Genomic DNA, 22432 nt, shown 5'->3' on the forward strand with positions numbered 1-22432 from the left:
GTGGTAAGGGGATAAGCCAATAGAATAAGGCTGGAAAGATAGGCCAGCCCAGATGATATGGGGGCCTGAGAACCATGTTAAGGATCCCAAGTTTATTCTAAAGGCAATAGGTTACCTTTGAAAGGTATGTAATTGGAAAGTGCCGTGATGAGATAGCTTTAGTTCCTCATCAATTGCTTGGCAGTGGGGGGTGGGGGGGAAGGAAGGGGAGAAATGTTGCGAGCTACACGAGGCTGCTAGAGGAGGGGAAGTATGATAGCTAATGTTTTCTGCTGGTAGATACATACATTATAGCTCAGGTAATCACTTTCCACCAGGCTACGTCACCCCTGTTTCATTGCTGTCATTTTCTCTCTGGGGCCTTTCTGCAACACATGATATTCTTTCTAAGTCTTCATGCCCTGCGTTTCTTGGAGTTTGACCCTGTAACTCTCTCTGTCCTTTGTTTTGCAGAAATCTTCTAGAGCTCAGGCCCTTGGGATGGGTAGCAAAGCCATCAGAAGTGTGCATTTGAGGCATTGGCAGAGTCTGAGTCTAGCTGTCCCGTTTACTGGCCACGACACCTTGGGCAGGTTGCTCGTCCTCTCCACACCTTGGCTTTCTCATTTATAAAGTGGGAACCATCACAGTTACTTACCTCAGCCTCTGCTGTGAGGATAATCTGTGAAATGCAAGGTGTCTTTCCTGGCATAGAGAAAGTGCTCAGTAAACGATGACAATAAGTGTGGCCCAGAATGACAAGTCCACTAGATTGACAGTTCCAGGAACGCAGAGATGACACGTGTCTGCTTATCACTGTTTCTCTAGTGCCCAGTCCAGTGCCTGGCACACATTAGCAGCACAGTAAGCCCTTACTGAAGTAAGGAACAATGGAGCAAATGCCCAGTCAGTGGCCATCCCATAGCCACCTCTGTGACAACAGCAGTGCTGGTTGTCATTTATTCGTAAGTGGCAGAAGACTCACTGATACTTCCTTGCCTATTTTTCACTTTCACAATTATTAAAAGTATCCCAAGGCTTATTTCTGGACTGAGGAGCAATGGAGAGGTTTTGTCTTTACTTAGTTCTCTCAGCTAGAGGCATTTCCCAATATTTTCACAAGGAAAATAGAAAACGTTCCAAGAGCCAGAGTCAATTTCAGAAGAACAATGAGCCGTGATGGTTTCTCATAAATCCCAGTTGGCTCAGCCACTTCTCCACGTAACTCGACATGTCCTCGTAGGTACAGAGGAGTCCCATCTGGGATCCCAGCAGGCTGAGGGATGTTGACATTTCACACCTGTCTGGCCACATGCTCACTTTCACACTGTCTGGGAGAGGGTCTCAATCCCACACAATCCCTTGATGTCATGTGGCAAGTATCCAGTCTAAAACTCCCCTGTCCTTGAGAGGAAGCTGGGAGTCAGGACCACAGCTATCCGTGTTCTCTCCTGTTTCCATGGCCCAGCCTCATACCCTCCATCCGAGGGAAGGCCTCGGACTGAGGTCAGGTGGCTTGGGTGTGAATCTCTGCTCCTGTTACGTGTGGACTCTCTAGCCTGACACAAGTAATTTAACTTCTCTGTACCTCTTCATCTGCAAAACGAGTGAGAATAATAGTATCTACTTCATGAGGTTGTTGGGAAGACAAAATGAATCAATGTATATTGAGTGCCTGGAACGCATGACTTATACCATCAGTAGTTATCATCATCATCATCATCTCATCATCATCACTCTTACCCAAGCTTTGAGAAGCTCAGTTTGCTCCATTGTAAAATGGACCTAATCTGCCCACCTTCTGTGCTGATTATGTGAATTAAGTGTGTGTAAAATATATGATATGTCAAGCATGTTTATTTTTGAAGTTATGTTATATGGTCTTTTTATCCATTTGAGATTTGGGGGTTCACCTGGTACTTTTTGTTATGGTAAAATGCACATAACAAAATTTGTCTGCAGTGACATTTGATACAGTCACAGTGCTGTGCAGCCATTATCGCCGTCTGGTTCCAGACACTGCAGTCATCCCAAAAGGAGACCTCGTACGCGTTACACACTTGCCCCCCTTTCCCTCTTCCCCCCGTTCCTGACAGTCACTGATCCGCCTTCTGTCTCTGTGGATTTACTACCTATTCTGGATGTTTCATGTAAAAAGTCATGCAATGTGTGGCCTTTTGTGACTGGGTCATTTGGCTTAGCATCCTGTTTCCAGGGTCCGTCCATGTGGTAGCATGTGTCAGTGTTTCATTCCATTTTATGGCTGAATAATATTCCATTGTGTGGATAGACATTTGCCTTATCCATTCATCCATTGATGGATATGTGGGTTATTTCCTCTTTGGGGCTGCTAACTTGTGGAATATTTATCCACAAGTTATTGTTTGAACAACTATTTTCAGCTCTTCTGGGTATTATGGGAAATTTTTAGTGGATGTGGTTCAACTACTTAAAAGAAAAAGGGAAAAAATAGTAAGAAGATGAAGTAGGAAATGAAAGGGATTCCAGCTTCTGTATGTGGGTTTCCTGTTTTGGTCAACCTCCATCCTTTTAGGAGCCAGCAAGGGAACTTACCAGAGAGGGGTTGGTCTTGGCTCTGTTCTCGAGCTCTTGGGCCCTACTGTTGTCTCAAGTGCCACAGCTTCCCCTTGGGGAACCCCTGCTGACTGTACGTTGCAGCTCAACATGCCTGGGAAACCAGCCATCCTGTCCCTCCTCAGAGGAAAGAAAAGAAGTAACTAGAGCAGTGAGATAATCAAGCACTCTCCTATGTTCCAGGCACTAAGCGAAGTCTTTCACACACGTGAGCTCATCAAGTCTCGGCCCAATTCAGACAAGGAAACTGAGGATCAGTGGGATCAAGTAACTTGCGAGGTCACATAGCAAGAAAGCAGTAAAGGCAAGCTTCCAACCTAGTCACCTGATGCAGAGCAATGTCCCTGCAGGACAAGTGGCACAGCTGGCTGCCACTCAGGGGAGCGCATCTCAGCTGGACCTGCCCCTGTACTGCCTTGCAGTGAAAGGGATCCTATGTGAGTTGGGAAATTCCATTTGAGGGACCTGGCACAGCCTCGGGGACATCATTCGATGTTCGTCCTTGTGTGTATTAAGCAACTGTTATGTGCCAGACATTGTGCCAGCCAAGCCTTTATCAACTGGGATTCCTCATCTTAACCCCAGAACACAAAAAGTGATCACAATGACTATTCTCTTGATTCTTGCAAGGATGGTACATAAGTAGTACCATTCTTAATGCACAGGAGAGAAGTTACTCAGGACATACAGTGGATGCCTCAGGACACCAGGGACCAGTTCTCACAGAAACCTGGTCTCCTTCATCATCACTGTTTCTCCAACATCTAGGACAGTACCTGACACATAGGAGGCATCACATAAGTATTTGCTGAATGAATGAACGTGGAAATAGTGATGTGAACAAATAGACATGACCCCTCTCCTCATCTTGCACACAACCTGTTTTACAATTTGTGACAGAATACTCTTTTACAATCCAAACCATTTAAATATTCTGTGCTAGAGACCTAGCACAGAAAATAATTCATCAGTGATCAGTGAACTTGTACCAGAGTCTCTTCAGCATAGTTAGATGAGAGCAGGTTTCTGGATTAGTCCCAGATGACATTTGTTAAACATTTTTTTTCCCGTTGAGAAATACTGTATCATCATATAGGAACACAGGGGGAGTAGGACTTAAGTATTGCCTCTGAGTCAATATCTCAGGAATACCTGTAAATGAATAACCTTTACCCAAGGAACAGGATGCCTGAGCTCATATATAATCAAATAAAGCCAGAGCCTTGGGTGGAGGTTAAGTCCATACAATTCAACGTGATATGAATGGTTGAAGAAGGTAAATTCATTTCTAAAGTCAAAGTTCAACACAGTTTTTGGCACTTAGGAAATGCTCAGAAATGTGTGGAGAGAAAGAGAGGAAAGAGAGAATGAAAGGAAAGAGGAAAAAGAACTAAAAAAGGAAAGAGGGAGAGGGAAGAAGAGAGGGAAGGAGAGAGAGGAGAAGAGGAAGGGAGGGAGGGAGGGAGAAAGGAAATTTAATTCACATCCCTAATAGTAACCCAGCAATATTGAAGTGTTTACTGTATACTAAGTACCCATGCTAAGAACTTAACCTAAGGGCATCATTTTTGGGGCCTGAAAACACCTGTGTGAAACATGTCCTGTTATGTGAATCCCATGGTTTAGAAGGCAAGAGTGATGCTGAGAAAAGTCGCACCTGACCAGGGCCAGACAGTTAGTGGGAGCAGAGCTCAGCCAGACCTGCCCAGAGGTACACAGTTAGATGCTATACTCTGCCCTCCTCCCAAAACGAAGGATTGGAACCTGAGGTGGCCATATTGTTTAATGATTTTGGAAGTTTTATTTTTAAGCTTCTAAATATTTTTTTCTCAATTGAAACCTCACCCAAGACCCTAATATAATAAATAGGTGATAGTGACTCCTCTGAACAGAAACCTCAAGTTAGCCCCTACCCCAGGCTGCCCCTTCCCCTGCCCAGCCCAGCAAGAACCAGGACCACCCCAGGTGCAGCGAGCATGGGAATCACTGATCTGGAGGATAAATTTTCTTTTAAAATGCCTTAGAAGTTCTTTGTCTGCAAGAACCGCAATTTAGGGCCTCAGAGCCTGTGTCCTGTTTCAACAGCCTGGTTTCTTTTTTAATGTCTCTTCAGTCCTCTGGAATAAACAAACAGCCTTGGAAATCTGGGTAAAGAATATACTGGATCGGCAGCATGTCTTGATCCTGCAGATCCTCTCTCTTAAGCCAAGAGTCTGCATCTGCTTGAGGTTTGCAGAGGCGCGGTGCTTGTTTTTCTGTGGAGGAGCGTGTGGCTTTTCTGCTGTATTGCAGTGTATTTTGACCTTGTTCCAGTACAGACAGGCTAGCGAACCTGGCAGGCTGCCCAAGGTGATTGGTGACAGTCAGCTGTCTTTCCAGCTCGATCCCACCTCGGGACTGAAATCTGAACTGACCTGACCCTGACGTTCTGAGAGGGGGAGACCCTTGTTGTATCCTACTCCCAGAAGAATGTGGGCTCAGGCCCTGGAGAGGTAATAATAACAACAGTAACAGTAGTTAAGAGCTAACATGAGAGCATTGCATGGGCCAGGTTACCCAACCTAGAACAGATCTCGGTGCTTTCCCCTACCCACCATGCATTACCCACCTCTGGTACCAGTGTGTGTATCAGCCAGGATCTTTCCATGGTGAACAGCAGTTGATGCCCTCTTCTTTAATCCCTATCACAACCTATCAGGTGTGGAAGTTGAACTTCACACACTAAGATGACCTGGCCAAGGCTACACAGCTAATAAGTGGTGGAAGCAGGACTTGAACTTATACCTCTCTGGTCTGAGGTCTGCATTATTTTAATTGCTCCAAGTTCTGATGTGTTAGTGTTGGTGCATTAGGGACACCTGTCTGGTGGAATTGGAATTGATAAATTATTACTATACGTCATTGCCATCATTTTTATAAACCCAGGGGAGTGGAAAATAGCGGGGGGTATAATGTTAGCCATACACACAGAGGGAAAGTTGAGCTCATCAGTTCAGTTCGATTCAGGTTAATGCTTATTTACACTCCAGCCCTTCCCAGCTGAGCTGACACTGAGCCAGTTCTTACAAAGACAAGCAGGAGTTGATCAGGCAAAAATGTAGGAAGTGTGTTCCCCAAAGAGGAGGACAGTGTGGGCAAAGGCCCTCATTCTGGAATGCAATGCACATATCCTGATCAATTTCTGTGGGCCACCCTGGAATGGTCACGGGGACCGAAAGAGAAAGGCATGAGGCTGCTAGGACCTGCTAGAGGCATAAGGCCTGTTCTGGACTCTGGGGAAATACCGATGAATCGGACACCAGCCGTGTCCTCAAGAAGCTTACAGTCAAGGGACTTGAACGTACATAACTTGCACTAGTGCTAGGAACACAGGTGTGTAAGATTAAAAATGCCACGGGTTGGTGGAGGACTGGCAAGCAGTGGCCATGCCTTTTCTCTGGCATTTCTGAGAAAAGGTTATGGGAACTTCCTTCGGAGGGCTGCCTACCACGGGCCAAGTACTGTGTGTGCCACAGCCAGACACACGGGCAACTTAGACACCACTGATTTTTATCCCCTTTCTGCTGGTTAGAAAGCTAAGGCTCAGCGAACTTGAGAAACTCGCTCAAAATCAACAGCAACCAAGTGGCAAAGATCAGAGAGAAATTTCTGCGAAGACTTCTCTGGACACAGCTTTTATTGTGGCCAAGTTTTTACTTTCCCACTTTAATCACATTTACTTTTAAAATTCAATCTGTTGCTGTCCTCCAGAGCAGTCCTCATCTTGTCTCCCCCCAACCCCTGACCCCCAGAAAAAAAACAAATCAAATAACTGTCTGTAATCAGTAGTTATAAAGGGGATGCACAATTCGGTTAACCAAATGGTTTGCTCGTTGGAGATGTCTCATGGTTTATGAAGACAACCAGATTTCAGATAATTAAAATGCAGTCAAATAGACTACACACACACATAGGGCTGAATAGCAATTTATTTCTTCATTCAAGATTCAGGTGGTGTTCCAGGATCAGGCGTGGCTTCTGGGTGCGGTCCTGATCAGTCGCCTTCCAAGACAGCCATCTGGAGGAAGGGCTGGCCTGTGAAAAGTTCCCACGATGGAACGTCTCTTAGAATGGCTCGTGAATGTCTCAAATGAAAAATGTGTCTCACAGACATTTTTTGAAAGAGTGGAGATTTTGAGAAATGGTTTGCCAGTTTCTGCAAATGTGATGAGCATGTTTTAACTCCGCATTGTTTTCATCAGTAACAATAAATAAATGAATAAATAAATAAATAAATCGAATTAAAAGTGAGCGGGCTTTATTACCCAGGCGGTTCTCCAGGGTGTGGTCTGCTGTGCGGAGGGAACCTCTGCCTCCTGGCACCTCCAGCATGAGTTGTGCCACAGTTCACCTGGTGTTTCACCCCATATCATGAGCCTCTACCTGTTTGTCTCCCTTCCCCACTGTCCTGTGTGCTACTTGTGGATGGGGACCATAACTACCTTATCCGCTGCTGTGGGGCTTGACTGGCCAAAGAAATGGGAGGGGTTTCCCAGGAGACAAACGGAGTTTGCAAAGTCTTAGAGTTATGAAGAGCACAGAACATTTAGAAAACCTGAAGTAATTCCAAAGACTGAGCAGGCAGGGTTAGCTCACAAACCACCTTCTGCATCTGCTGTGGAGTTAAGGCATTGTCCTGCAGGGGATGGAGAGCCACTGAGGGTATTGAGTAGAGGAGGGCGCATGGTCAGACTTCTGTGCTAGAAAGATCCTATGGCGGTTTTCCAGAGGATGGTTAACAGTGGAGTCTGCAAGCAGGGGTGGCATTTTATCCAGTTCACTTTTCTTTGGATGCCCAATTATGGCTGTAATTATGCCCGTGGGATCCTGGAAGAAATACTGCACCTAGCTTTTTCCATACATTTTCCCCTGTAGCTTACAAACATGGGTGTCACTGTAAATTTTGACTACATTCGAATCAGCGATTACCCTTCTCTTATCCAGTGCTCTTGCTCTTGATCTTTCTTCTTATTGTTCTGAAATTTTGACCTTCGTAGCAGACACGAACACTTCAGTAAGGTCCAAGCATCACCTGTCCAGAGAGTCAAGGACAAAGTGATAAGTCACTGCCCCCACCCAAAAAGAAATAAGCCTCATGGGAAAATGGGTCCGAATCCACTCCCGAGATGGAGTGCAGTGAGAGGAAATTAGGTGACGGGGGTCACCTAATTAGATTTCAGACAAGCGCAGCCGCATGCCTACACCCAGGACAGAGGTTTTATCTCTGTCAACTCCTGGTGTGCACCCATGTGGGACAACGGTCCCCTTGAAAGGAAGTAGGAGGCTTTAGAAGGCAGCTGCGGATTCTTGTGTTTGTTTCCTGGCTCTTTCTAAAGAAATGGAACACACGTCTGAAGCGTATTCATCATAAGGAAAGCAGGACTAAAAAGAGCCCAGACTCTGGACCTGGACCTCGAGTGCCGAGGCCCGGGTCTCCTGTCCATCTCTTGTACAACTTTGGCCGAGCCATTAAATCTGTTGAGCGCTGCTTTATTCACATATAAACTGGCACCGGTTTGCTGGGGTTATTGTGAGATGAAAGGAGGGAAGAGGAGCACTTAGCACTTCGTAGGCAGCAAAGAGTTTTCTGCAGTGGTCATTATTCAGTGTGTTCCAGTGCCCTGCAGTTCGGTGTCACACATTTCTCCCAGTTCTCTGGGTGAAGACTTGGGGAAGAGCACTCCCGGTCGAGGGAATGGGCTGGGCAAAGGCTCGGATATAGAAGAGAGTGAGAGAGCTGCCCACCTTCCTCTCAAGGGTCAGGAGCTGTGCTGGGTCCAGCAGCCGCACCCAGGAACCCTGCATGCCAGCCCTCCACTGGGGCATTTGTTAAGCATGTCAGAGAATATTTATTGAGCACCTACTATGTGTCAGGTCCTGGAGGAACAGAACAGAATCAGACTCAATGCTTGTCTCACAACTATAGTCAGGCTCCCAAAAAGTATTGTCCATGGTGCCCAGATAGAAAATCCCAATGCCGTTAGCAGACAGATGGGCACCAGCTGGAGCAGCTGCCCAGAGCACTAGAGGAAATAGATCTGTGCATCCCCCCCACACCCCTTGCTCCTTGACAAAAGGCTCACTTTGGTCCCACTGGTTGTTGGCACCCTGGGGAAACTAGAAGGCCCCTGCCTAGGTCTCACCAGCCTGCCAGAGAAGCCCACCAGCCTCTCCAGGGCATTCCCCACTCTGTCATCTTACAATTTCCTTCTCCTTCCCCACCTGCCTGGTAGCCGGCTGGTTTGGTTCCTGTGCAGTGGCGTGAGCCCCAGCCATGCCCTCAATTTGGGGCAGCCTCATTCCATTTGGCATGTCTTTCTGAAAGCAAAGAGAGACTACGAAGTATGCTTTGCATGAACAATTCCACATCTAGAAATTCAATCCTATAATAACCTATCACACCTACATCCAGAAAGATACATATGCAGAGATGATCATAGGAGCACTACCTATAAGAGGGGGAAAAGGAAATAACCTAAATGTCCATTGCTAGGGGATTGGCTGTGCCCATCCTACAGAACTCTGGGCAGCCATTAAAAGGGTGCAGTGTACCTGTACGTGCTTGTTAGAACAGCGGGATATGTCATTACATAAAAAAGTCAAGTAACAAAAAATGGATATGAGGCGACTAGAAGGGGCTCTCACGGATCAAAAGGAGGAATGAGCACAATGGACTGACACAAATGAAATAGATAAAAACCCAAGTGCTTCTAATAATACTCACCATCCAACAAGCAAGCCTCATCAGTGACTTTTGGAGGTTGCTGTGCAATTCAGTATCCTGAAAATTGATTAAAAATGGAACGATGTATTTATGCTGCTTTTCTTGTATAAATTCTATTTCAGAATAACCAAATAGTTAATAAGTTCCATATAGATTATAGCTAATAAATGCAGAAAGAATGATAAAAATGGATATGAATACAGTAGCTTCTACTTCACAGGGTTGCCACGAGGAGGAAGTGGGTTAATAAGTGTTAGAGTAGTGTTTGGCCCCCGGAGCAGGCACTCAAGTGTTAGGTGTCGTTGCTAGTGTTGCCATTGCTGTCATTTCTTTCTCTATTTTGCTGTAATCTAAGTTTTCATAATCATAGTTTTACAAGCATCGGGAAGGGTTACAGTTGGCCATCCCACCCTCGTGGTTTTCTGTACCCTTCAGTTCATCAGAAAAGGACAGGGTGTGCTGTTTCTCCTGTGGTCGAACATCCCTGGGCAGATCCATACACCTGGAGTCACCAGCGCATCTCGGTTTGCTGTGTCCTGGGCATCCCCTCAGTCCTGGGCAAATCAGGACAGCTGGCCACTTTACATGGGCCCCTGGTGGCTGAGTTGCTTTAGGAGTTATACAGATGAGTAGTCGTTATTGCTTTTCACACGTAACAAGGGAAAAAAAATGTAAAAATGGTACACCCAAATGGAATATCATTCAGCCTTAGAAAGGAAGGAAATTGTGACATGTGCTACCATGTGGATGAACCATAAGGGCACTATGCTCAGTGAAATAAGCCAGTCACAAAAGGACAGACACTGAAGGATTCCACCTCAGTGAGGTTTCTAGAGTTTGACAACTGTGTGGATGTGACTGATCACAGAGACAGAAAGTAGGATGGTGGTTGCCAGGGCTTGGGGCAGGAAGGAGATAGGAAGTTGTTGTTTAATGAGTTCAGAGTTTGCGAGACTAAAAGAGGCTTGGAGATGGGTGGTGGCGATGGCTGCATGACATTGTGAATGTACTTAACGTGACTGAGCTGTACGCCTAAAGATGGGCCAAGTGGCAAATTTCATGTTATGTGTATTTTACCACAATATAAAATTTTGCAGGGGGGGGGTGTGGCAGAAATGTACATCAGCTATCACAAGTATTGTTGCTTAGAATAAAATCAAAATGGTATTTAAACTGAACATACAGCCATGGCCCAGGTGGCTCAGTTTTTTGGAGTCTTGTCTTATAACCGAAAGGTTGTGGGTTAGATTCCAAGTCAGGGCCATGACTAGGTTGCAGGTTTGATCCCCAGTCCAGGAGCATACCAGAGGCAACCGATCAATGTTTCTCTCTCACATCGATGTTTCTCTCCCTTCTTCCCTCCCTTCCTCTGTCTCCAAAAGCAATGAAAAAATGTCCTTGGGTGAGGATTTTAAAAAGTTAAATTGAACATAAATATGATATAACTCTACATATGATACACATAATAGGAACTGGGGAAATACTGACATCGTATAGTCTGAGCTCAGGTTGAAGGTGCCTCCTAGGCCCTCACCTTGCTGGATCCCGCAGTCTCTCACCACCGCTCATGTACATTTCTGCCCCGCAGGTGGCCCACCCACTGCATCCAGGAAGCCTGTGCATACTGGCAGCGTTAGGGGTTTGAAATCCTGAATCCTGACATTCACAAAACTCTGTGCTTAACTTTCGCCTGAGCACAGTCAGCCTCATCATCAGTGTGAGCAGCCTGTATTGGAGAGGGAGATCTGGGGCCCACACATGGTGGGCAGGAGGGACCCAGAGAAGAAAAGTTGGCTCTGAGTTGGGCTTTTTCCTGGTGGAAGCTAAGCAGGCTCCATCCTCTCCTCGCCCAATCACACGCTGCCAGCAGACTGGCGTAGCTGTGACTGGGCTCCTGGGCACCAGGGGTGAGGGAGTGTTGGGGTGGGAGGACCAGAGAGGTGAACCATGCCCCTTCTTGTGTGTCTTCAGCCCAGAGTCATTATGCACATCAGACAGCATGATGGTGCAATGACCCTCTAGAGGACAGTTCCCATCCCTGACACCAGCTGGGAGACGGTGGACAAGTCCCCTCCAGGGGTGTTTCCAGACCATGCTCTGCAGAACATCCCGTACATGTGATGCATAGAACACCTTCCAAGTTCAAGTGAGGCTGGGTCCTTTCACTACTATCCCCAGTTTTTAGGTTCTGATGTTCAAAATGGCAATAATACATATTATTAAGTAACAGGCCACATTATCAGAGGCTTACAATATGCCAGGTGCTTCTGCACAGGTTTTACATGCATTATTTTATTTAATACACCCAGCACGTGAAGTTTACAGAGATGAAAGTAACATGCTCAGAGTCTGGGCTTTCAGGAGGGGACCATGGGGAGATGATGAATAAAGAAAGAGGAAGAGAGTTAACTGCTGATATCCATGCTTGACTTAAAACAGTGCTTCTTAAGCTTTAAAGGGCAGATGCCTCACCTGGGAATCTTGTTTAAAAGCAGATTTAAACTCAGTAGGTCTTGGGTGGAACCTAAGATGCAGTGTCTAATGGCAGAGGGCTGCTGCTCTTGGTGCGAAGACTAGACTCTGAATTGGGAGGCATCACAGCACCTGTGTGTTTTCTCCTGCGCCTGGAATGGAATTCATTCCTGCATTCACTTACTCCCTCGTTTATTCACACATTCACTTGTAGAAGTGGCCTGGTAGTTCCAACCCCAATTTCTCCATTTGACTAAATGGGTGACTTCTTTGAGTCTCAGCTGCCCATCTGTAAAATGGGAATGAAACTCACCTATTCTAACATCTTTGTGAAAACATAAGTGCACAAAAGTGTAGCAGAAGTCAGCCCCAGGGCCTAGGCCAGGGTGGACATTCCCTAAGTGGTCATGGAGTGTCTTTCCTTATTCATTCATTTACTTAGGTGTTTCAACTGATATTCCCATGTGGTTCCAATGCGTGTATTTTAATATTTATTAAAAACATGTTAATTAAAACAAATATGTTCCAGTGGCTTCTCACAGTGCCATGATGGCCCCCAGAATCACCATCGTGAGTCAGAGGAACTGGTATAGATGAAGAGGCATATATCTTCTAACAGTTTCTGCCAAAGGTGCGGAGAAGCTGGTGAGGAGACAGACACAAGTGACGAGCTGTGGGAGCCACTTGGCAAACGACTCCACCAGAAAGAGTGAGAAATGTGTGTGAGGGGAAGGGAGAGAGAGGCTGGAACTGAGTAAAATGTCAACAGATCGCAAGCTGTTAATTATCTGGAGAGAACTAAATATTATGTAGGCAATTATCGACAGACGTCTGAAAGCAACAATAGGAAAACTTGGGCCCCAGCCGAATGCCATCTCCCTTTAGAGAAGGGCTGGGGAGACAGGCTTTAGTATTCAGAGCAGGCTTATTTATGCAGAGGGAGAGCGAGGGGGCCAGGGCCCCAGGGAGTGGGGACAGGCAGGGGGCACAGCTCTCTGCTTTGAAAAGCGGCTTTACCCACAAGCTCTAGGCCTGGAATCCACGGCCCCCTCCCATCCACCCTTCCTCCCCCAAGATGTCATCTTTTGAGAGGATTTCATGTGGAAGCATCGCTAAGTAAATTCGTTAAATGCCTATTCATCCCCATCCGATGGGGACTTGGTGAAGCAGTAAATGTGAAAATGGCCCCAGCTCAGGGCCCTGAAAGGGCTTTCTGGGGTTGCCAAATGGAGCTGCGGCCACTGCCCCTGGGAGGGCTGAGGCTTCAAGAGAGGGGGCCTCTCGGGAACCCCGGCCCAGCCCCTGCAACCCTCCCACTGAGGCGACTGAGAGGCCCCTATTTATTATTCCTGCTGCCAGGGACCCATTCAGAGGTTAACTTGTCCCCGTATTCATCAGGACAACAATAATGAACTGTCGCAGACAGTAGTGAGGAGGTTGGTGAATAGGAACTGCTAAGACATGTAGATGGTTTAGAGAGAGCTTGCTTTAATTTCTTATAGGCTGACTTAGTTAACACCTCTTCCAGCAACTTCAAGAACCCTCTGCCCACAAGCTACCATAACTTGCATGGGGCACGCATGGACTTTACCTCACAGTGAGCGGTAGGGGTTTGGCCACACAGGAGATGCACCATCACTGTGCAGACACGTAGGGGGAGCATTTGTCTGCATCCCCGGGGTTCACCTCTGTGCGGACCAGCAGGGCTTAGCTTTCTGTGTGTGTGCTGGATTTAGCTTTCTGTGGACACATGGGGTTTTTCTGGAGTCTACCGCCTGCTAGAACGGATGGTTTTGAGTTGGTGTTTATTTCTGTTAATAGGATGGGGCATCAGCAGTGCTCGTTTTTTACTGCAGCATCTCTTTACTGCTTTGTGCCCCCTCCACTGGAATTGAGTTGGTCAACATGAGTCATCCAATCACAGAACAGGGAGTTGGTTGGAGTGGCGCAACTGCAGGGAGTTGCAGGGAAATGAAGGAGCAGTAGGGGGTGGGAGCAGCTCAGACCAGATCGTGGGAGGCAGAAAAAGTAGAGCAGCTTGTTCTTATTGCACACCTACTATATGCCCTTTAAACCCACCCAGTTGTCCATTCAGAAGATATGAATGGAGAGCCTACTGTGTGCTGGGCAGCCAAGTGAGTTCAGAGAAGATAAATGACTTACCCTTGGACACACAGGGCGTGGTCAGGAGAGGATCTGGGACCTGTCTCCAGGTTCTTCTGCTGCTTGAGTCCAGGCATCACCTTCTAAGGTACACTCCACCTGCCTCCCAAAGGTCTTGCCTCCATTCTGTTCCCAAAAGTGTTCTTCTTTTCCATTGCCTTCACATTTCTCCCAATTTGAAACAGTAGTTAACCCTTTCCTCCTAAATAAAAATCCCTGAGCAGAGGAGCCTGATGATAAAAGAGCTGTCACTTCAGCACCGTTTACCTGTTTGGGTTTATTCAGCAGAAGAGGCGACTGCATTTCTGGCAGATGGAGACCCATGTGACTGCCTTTTAAAATACTGTCACAGCTGTATGCACAAGCTGATTAGCTGTGACTACACTGCTAGTGCCGAGATTGATGGTGATAAATTTGGGATAACAATGCTGGGAACATGTCATTCGTTTGCACTGCACTTTATCTTTGTTAAAGATCTCTCAATCAGTTGCCCAGTAGTTGTCGAGAACTTGGTATTCATTCATTCATTGATTCATTCATTTCTCGGAATGCACTTGAAAAGAGTAATTTCAAACTCATGTCAACTTTGAGTCATATATTCATCCAACAAACATTAATGTAGCTCCTACTATGTGCCAGTGATGAGCAAGTTTCTGTCTTTATTGAATTTATATCCTAATGTGAGGAAATTCAACACCTTCAGGTGGTGATAAGATAGTGAAATAACTGGAGTGATAAGAGAGTGATAAAGGCAGAGAGAGGGATGCAGGTTCTACTTTAGGTTGTGTGACCATAAAAGTCCTCTCTGATGAAAGGACATTTAAAAGAGAATCTGGATAACAACAGCAAGCTAGTGATGGGAAGATACAGGACAGGATTTTCCAAGCACAGCAAGTGCAAAGGCCCTGAGGTTACTATGTATTTGGTATTGAGCTACACACTGATGACTTACTATTTGCCAAGCCCAGGGCTGGGCACTGAAGATTCCAAAATGAATAAGATACTATCCTCATCCACAAGGAGTTCACAGTACATGGAGCATATAGGAGACAAACACACAGTGTGTTTTAATGTAGTGTGGTTGATAGTGACTCATGAAAGAATACAGCCATATCAGCCCACTGGCTGGTGTAAAAGGAGGAGGGATCTTGTTTTCTACAGCAAAGAATGGAGCCAAGACTCAATTCTCCATCACCTCTGGAGGATTCTGACTTTCCTCTTTGTTTCCACAGGACAAATGACCAGCTGGTGGCATTTCTCTCCCGATACCGAGATATGAATTTCTTGAAGTCACACGGCCGGGACAATGCAAGGTAGTACATCCTCCCCCTGTCTTTGCACAAAATGGAAATAAAAATTTGAGTGATCACTTTGGGACTTCCTTCCAGGCTGGTTTTGTGCAGCCAGAAAAAAAGTTGAGGATAGGAGAAAGGCAGGCACAGTGGGCCTCACCCCTTCCATGCAGGACCTGAAGTGGCCCCTCCTGTCAGCCAAGGACAGAGAGCACAGTAAATGTTTCACAGTAAATGTCATCGCCCTTTACACCTCTGGTCCAAGCACTTTGTGAGTCTGTCATCTCAGTGTGGCAACCCTTCAACACCAGCAGAGCAGCCATTGTTAGTTCCCATTTTATTGGTGTGAAGACAGAGGCCCATAGGTTGTGACATCCCCAGAGTAACCATCTGGTCAGCCAGTCATTCAACAAATATTTGCCAAATGCCAAGCATGTGCCAGGCACCCTTCTAGCAACGACCAAGACAAAATCCTCGCTCTCATGGATTTACTTTCTAGTGGAAAAGAGTATCATGCCAACATGGAGTTGAACTGAAGTATTCTGATTCCAGCCCTGTGCCCTCACCATTGACTCACTTCGCTGCCCAAGATGTTGGCAGGGGTTCAAGGTATCCAAAGCCCAATTTTACCCATTGCGCTTCCCTCATTAAAATGAGCAATGCCAAATAGCATCAGTACCATCCAGCCTTGAGCTGAGTCCAAATCTCCGTGGCCAGAGATCATCTGGGAGGGAAGCAGTCATGATCAGCTCCACCATTCAGATGTAAAGTATCATTAAAATCCAGCCCAGGTCACTCTAACATCTTAGAGCCTTTTTCTACAGTTGCCCTCAGGCACAACCTGGCAGCTCATAGAGTAATTTTAGCTTGTTAACCTGTAATTTTAAGCTTGTTTTGGTTTGGCTCTCATGTTGGTTTTGTTTTGTTGTGTTTAATTCAGATGCTTTATTTGAAAATTAATAGCCCCATTTAAAAATAGCAAATCTCCATGGCCAGAGATCAGCTGGGAGGGATGCAGTCTCATGAAAATCCAGATTTCTAGCTCATCCTAAAAGATGAGTAGGTCCAGCTCTGGCCAGGTGGCTCTGTTGGTTGGAGAGTTATCCCGTACACCAAAAGGTTGCAGGCTCGATCCTTGATCAGGGCACATATCTAGGTTGTGGGTTCTATCCTCAGTTGGGGCACATTCAGGAAGCAACCAATGTGGGAGGCAACCAATCGATGTTTCTCTCTCACATCAGTGTTCCTCCCTCTCTTCTCTCCCCACCCCTTTCTTTCTCTAAATTCAATAAAAAAATAACCTCAGGTGAGGAATAAAACATTTTTTTTTAAAGAAAAGAAGGTCCACCAACTCTGTGCCTGAATTTTCTCATAGCATTTATCAACTGGATCAGAGATAATGCCCGTGTTTTCCAGGTCTCTGAAGTTCTCACCCATCCCCCTTCCATACCCAGCCCCATTGGCATTGCAATTTGCGATCTCTACTTTAGGTGTACTCCGCCAGTGATGACGGAGGTGTGGTTTTTCCTGGCTGTGTGACTTGGCTTACCCAGTCATCCACAACAGGGAAGGACAAAAAAAGCAGTGGTCTCCAATTCCTGACCTCTGAGTAGGAACTCCTTGTGTTATATCATTTTCCTGCATTTTAACTCTGATTTCATCCAGCTGTCTATTTATAGATTGTTCCTGTCCTATTGACAGCCTGCATTTAAAAAGAGCCGCAGGTTTCACCCCAGCTGATGTGGATCAGTGGATTGAGCACCAGCCTGTGAACCAAAAGGTCACTGGTTCAATTCCCAGTCAGGGCACACGCCTGGATTGTGGGCCAGGTCTTCAGTTGGGGGCATTAAGCAACCAATTGATGCTTCTCTCCTTCTCTTTCTCCCTCCCTTCCCCTCTCTCTAAAAATAAATAAAATCTTTAAAGATTAAGTCTACTTTAAAAAGCAAAATAAGAAAGAACCCCAGGTTTGAAGATGCTCTGTAAATCAGCACAGATTAGCATAGCACGTTTGGCCCCTGAGGGTGAGGGAGACCGAGGTGGAAAAAGAAGAATTGTAACTATTGTGTGTCATGTTCCTACTAAGTGCCCATTGCTTTGGCGGACCTCTTCGTGCAGGATCCAATTTCATTCTTATAGCCACTGAGCGCAAAATAAGATTTAGTATCCCATTTGTCAAGAAAAAAAAGGGGGGTCTTTGGAAATCTAAATGATTTTTCCAAGGTCACATAGCAGGAGAGTGCTAATCTGAGCCCACGTCTCTGGCCTCAAAGCCCATGGAAATGAGATGGTGCTTCTATGGAGGTGGTTAGTAATCAAAACTGGCCCACGTTTCATGTCCCCACCCTTAGGTAGAGAATGAAGACCTTTTTCCCTAGTAGAGAACTTTGTCATACACGTTTTGTGCAAATAAAGTTGCATCATGAGAATGGAGCCCATTGTACATGAATAGACATGACTGAATGACATCCACCATGCTACTTTTGTTTCAGTCTAGTCAGTATTTATTCCCGACTGCTATTTCCAGGCACTATGCTAGGAGCTGTGTATAGGACAGAGGTTAAAATCATGGTCTTGAAGGTTACACCTCTTGGGTTGGAGTTCTGCTCTACCATGTCCTAGTCGTGTTGCATTGGACAGGTGACTTCACCTCTCTGAGCTTTTTTCTTCCCCTGTACAATGGACTTATTAATAGACCTACTCTCATGGGATTGCTGGGAGGATTAAATGAGATGCTGCATTAAAAAATTTGACATATAGTAAATGCCCTATGATGATGGTAGTGGTGATAATAATGATAGCATTGCCATGGTAAGTATAGGACTAAAATATTGCTTTGGAAGACAAAAATAGTTGATATATGGGCCAGAGTTATGCCTCTGGGCATGTATAACCTGTCTCATTGATGTGCACCAGTAGCTGACAGGTGGTACTCAAATAGCATGGGACAGGATAAAGGTTCAGGCTAAGGTGATGTTGCTTGTACCTCCTTCGAAAGCCCTAAAATTCAAGGACAGAAGAGCTCACAAGTTTCGGCACTAGTCCACAAGTCCTCAGCTGGGATTCTCTCACCTGATGAATTAAGGCCAGTATTTCAGTATTAATTTAACACTAACATGAACCAACATGACATCATCTGTCACTCTCTCCCCTTTGTTAGCTGAGGTCTCACCTGCTATCTGAACAAGCTTGGCCACTGCCTGTCTTCTGTTGTCGATCTCACCTGTGCAGAGCTTAGCTCTGGTTCCTACACTGGTAATATGCTAGGAAGAATACTTTTGGTGGGAAATGACAGAAACCCAGATCAAAGTAGCTTAAGCAGTGAGGAAGTTTTTGGCTAATACAACTAAAATATCAGTATCTGACTTCAGATATGGCTGATCAAGCAGTTCAAGTGATATCATCAAACCCTGACTCTGTTAGTGCTTTCATTTTTTTAGTTGTTTAATTATTTTTTTATTATTCTTGGAGAAGGTTAAAGTAAAATAAACATGCCCCTTCAAATAACCAAGTAGTTTACTGGCAGGAATCTTTTTTAAACTGAGATATAACATTACATTAGTTTCTGGTGTATAGCATAATGAGTGGATGTGTGTATATATTGCAAAACATCTAGTTAACAGTTACAATTTTTTTAAATCTTCACCCAAGGATATATTCATTGATTTTAGAGAGAGAGGAAGAGGGAGAGAAAGAGAGAGAGAAGCATGGATCTGTTGCCTCCTGTACACACCCCGACCAGGGACCAAACCCTCAGCCTTTGGTGTATAGGACGACACTCCAGCCAACTAAGCCACCCGGCCAGGGCATAGATTTTTTTCTTGCAATGAGAACTTTTAAGATCTACCCTCTTAGCAACTTCCAAATACACAATACGGTATTATTGACCATGGTCACCATGCTGTCCATGTTTCCATGACTTATTTTATAACTGGAAGTTTGAACCTGTTGAACCTTTTACCCATTAACTTAACTTCATTATTCCTGTTGTCCTTTGTGTTGGTTTTAATTTTGTGGCTCCAGATGGGGACCCTTCCCAACTTTTTGCCTCACTTCACAGATAAGGAAACTGAGACTCAGAGAGGTGAAGGAAGTTGCTTAAACTCACACAGCTAGGGCAGGGCCAGGACTCAGAGCCCGGTGCCTGTGCCTCCAAAGCTCAGCATCCCTGCATGGTGAAGCTTCTCTGTGCTCTGGTCCTGCTTTCCTCCAACATGCTGGCTGGCTTTGAGACAGCCACTCTGTTTCTCTGGGCTTCGTTTCCTTCCTTTGACAAACCAAGGGGATGAACAAGATAGTCTCCCAAGTCCCTTCCTGTTCTGATGCTTCTGGGCCAGTCCTTGTAAAAGACATCGTGACAGAAGCAAAGAGCTTATAAGACAGAGACATAGGGAGGGGCAAAAGCAAGCAGTGCGACACAAAATAGGCCACATGGTGCCTCAGTTTTTAACTCCATGTGGTTTCTAATAGCAGTGTTGACCTTCTGTCCCCATCTCCTGCCTTTAGCAGCCAATTTGGACTTCCAGCTCCTGCTGAGAAGAGATGGCATAAAGGCAAACTAGTATTTAATAGCTGCCAAATTGGTCCTGACTGTTCCTGTAATTAAATGAAGGGGAATGTTGTGTTCACTGTTTCTCCTTGCTTTCCTCCTAAAATAAAGTAACTGGATTTATTGAGAGACACGTAGTACCGTACAGTTATCACTTTCCCAGATAGCCTCAGCAGGGCTAGCAGATGCGGATGCCCTCAACTCTACTCACAGTCTGAACAAGTAGGTCTTTGCAGACATCCCCAGGAACTCCTGACTTCTGCTTAGGGAGCATCGGAAAACTTTCCCAAGTCTCAGCAGCCTAATCAAGTCCCAGTGTGTGGGGACAGGCCCCTTATAGGGAGATGGAGAGGAAAAATCACTTCCCTCAGCCAGGATAGGGTTTCCTCTGGGCCTTTTCCTGCCTTGGTTGATCTAAAGTCTCTTCCTAATTCAAGGTCACCAAAGCCCCAGTGCTTAGTTCTGGGGAGCAGTGTGGTATAGTGGTAAGAGCAAGAGTACTAGAGTACAGCCAGCTCTGCCATGTGACAGCCGTGGGACTTCAACAAATGACTTTGACTCCTCATACCTCCATCTCCTCATCTCTGTAAAATTCAGACAGTGAGGTTGGAATTGTGGAGGATCAAGTTTCCACAGGAAGCCCTCGAGCCAGGCACTTTCCAGTATGTACCTCATTCCAGCCTCACTTGTCATTATCCCATTGTAGAGATGAACACAGCTGAGGCCTGGAGAGTTTCTGTAACGTGCTCAAGGCCCCATAGCTAGTGACTGGCACAGCTGGGATTGGAACTGGTTCAGTCTGACTCCTAAGGCCTGTGTTCTTTTATCAACCCAGGATCTGAGAGGACCCATAGTTATAAATTCTTGGGGTGTACAGATGAAAGAGCAATAGTCTGATGACTTTAAGCAGAATTACTTTTTAAATGAGTTGGGAGGGGCGGAGTGGAAATCAGATCCTTCTACTTTCTAGAGTCAGCCTATCCCAGAATGTGTTCACGATCCACCTGTGATGTGTGACATTATTCTGGATAGTTCATAAGTGGGCATACTGGGACATTGGGTACTGATGATAAAACAACCTGATCTAATGTGCATCAATGAAAATTTGTATAATTAACTCACCCAGCCCATGACTTCATGGATATTATGCTTAGAATAAGACTAAGTTAAAAAAAATAGTTGAAGCTATTTAAATTCGGCTTCAAGAAAAATATTGGGTTAGCCAAAAAGTCCATTTTTTTTCCATAAAACAAAAGACACATTTTTTCATTTTCACCAATAACATTATTGAGTTGGATATTTTGAGTGTGTTAGCTATCTCCCACGTGGTAGAACATTGGTAATTCTCAGTTAATGTCTCGATTTGATCCCTATCAACTTCAAGTGGTCTACCTGACCGTGGAGTATTGTCAGTGAGGAATCTCCAGCATGAAACTTCACAAGCCACTTTTGATACATTCAATCAGTCACAGCACCTTCTCCATACACTGCACAAATCTTGTTTTGCATTTCAGTTGTGTTTTTACCTTTTTTGAAATAGTAAAGCATAATATGCTGAAAATGTTGCATATTTTCTTCCATCATCAATACTAAAAATGGCTATACAAAAATTCACCAATATTGATAAGTTTTTTAATGCATGCTGACATGACAACTGTGTCAGTACAATCTAACAAAAGTGTTTCGAATAAAGTTAAAGACAACTAAGTGCTACTAGATCCATCTTATAGAAAAAGCCAAATGAACTTTTTGGCCAACCTAATATTAAAGGAATTCTCATATAGTTACTACATTAAGCACATAGCAGGGCAGGGCAGTTAAGAACCCAGGCTCTGGAGCCAGACTGCAGGACTTACATGCTAACCACTCACTAGGTGTGTGTGACCTTGGGTAACTTATATCAACCATCTGTGTGTTCATTGTCTCATCTGTAAAATGGAAATGATAAAACCAACTGCACAGACTTGTTGCAAGAATTAAATGAGTGAATGAATACATGGATAAGCTCTCGAAACAGGTAATTGTGCATCTTAAGTTGATGGTGTTGGTGATGATGATGATGGAAGAAAACCTTGAAGATGGTATGCAAATTATTAATATTTTAAAAACACTTTCTACAACTTGTAGGAAAACAGCTAGCATTTCAAATGCAAGAAGGCTAGAGTGGAAAGAAGCTAGGATAGATCCCAGCCCTCCCCATTTGGCAGCTCCTTCTCTCTGTCACTGAACTAATCTTTAGACCCAAACCTCCCTTGATGTATAAACAGGCAACTTTTGTTTAGCCAAAAGTTGGCAAACCCACCGAGAGCCTGGCCAGGAACCTCCTCCAAGCAAATCTGCTTATAGTAGGCTCTTTGGTGCCAACTTGCTTATCAAGAGAAGGGCTTCCTCCCAGCTGTCCTGTAGCACCATGATTGATGTGAGAAGATAATTAGTATTTCATCTCCAATGGGGAAAGCAGATTGCCTTTCCCTTTAGCTTTTCTTAAACCCAACCAGTGAGTTATCACTGTTTGCATGTTCATTTTATTTAATTCAATTATGGCAGCCATGTCAAAATAGTGCTTAGCATCTCTCAGGCACACACACAGAGCTGTGTACGCTTACCCTCTCTTGGCCT

At 45.1% G+C, this 22432-nt stretch overlaps 1 protein-coding gene across 1 annotated transcript in view; it reads left to right on the top strand.

Moving 5' to 3' along the window:
• XYLT1 (xylosyltransferase 1) overlaps positions 1-22432 on the top strand; it is a 302709-nt gene that overhangs the window by 236029 nt on the left and 44248 nt on the right. Inside the window, exon 6 of the mRNA XM_053929510.1 lies at positions 15205-15285. Coding sequence (XP_053785485.1) covers positions 15205-15285 — 81 coding nt within the window. The remainder of the gene's footprint in view (positions 1-15204; positions 15286-22432) is intronic.

This window comes from Desmodus rotundus, chromosome 1, assembly GCF_022682495.2.
Source record: "Desmodus rotundus isolate HL8 chromosome 1, HLdesRot8A.1, whole genome shotgun sequence".
NCBI lineage: Eukaryota > Metazoa > Chordata > Mammalia > Chiroptera > Phyllostomidae > Desmodus > Desmodus rotundus.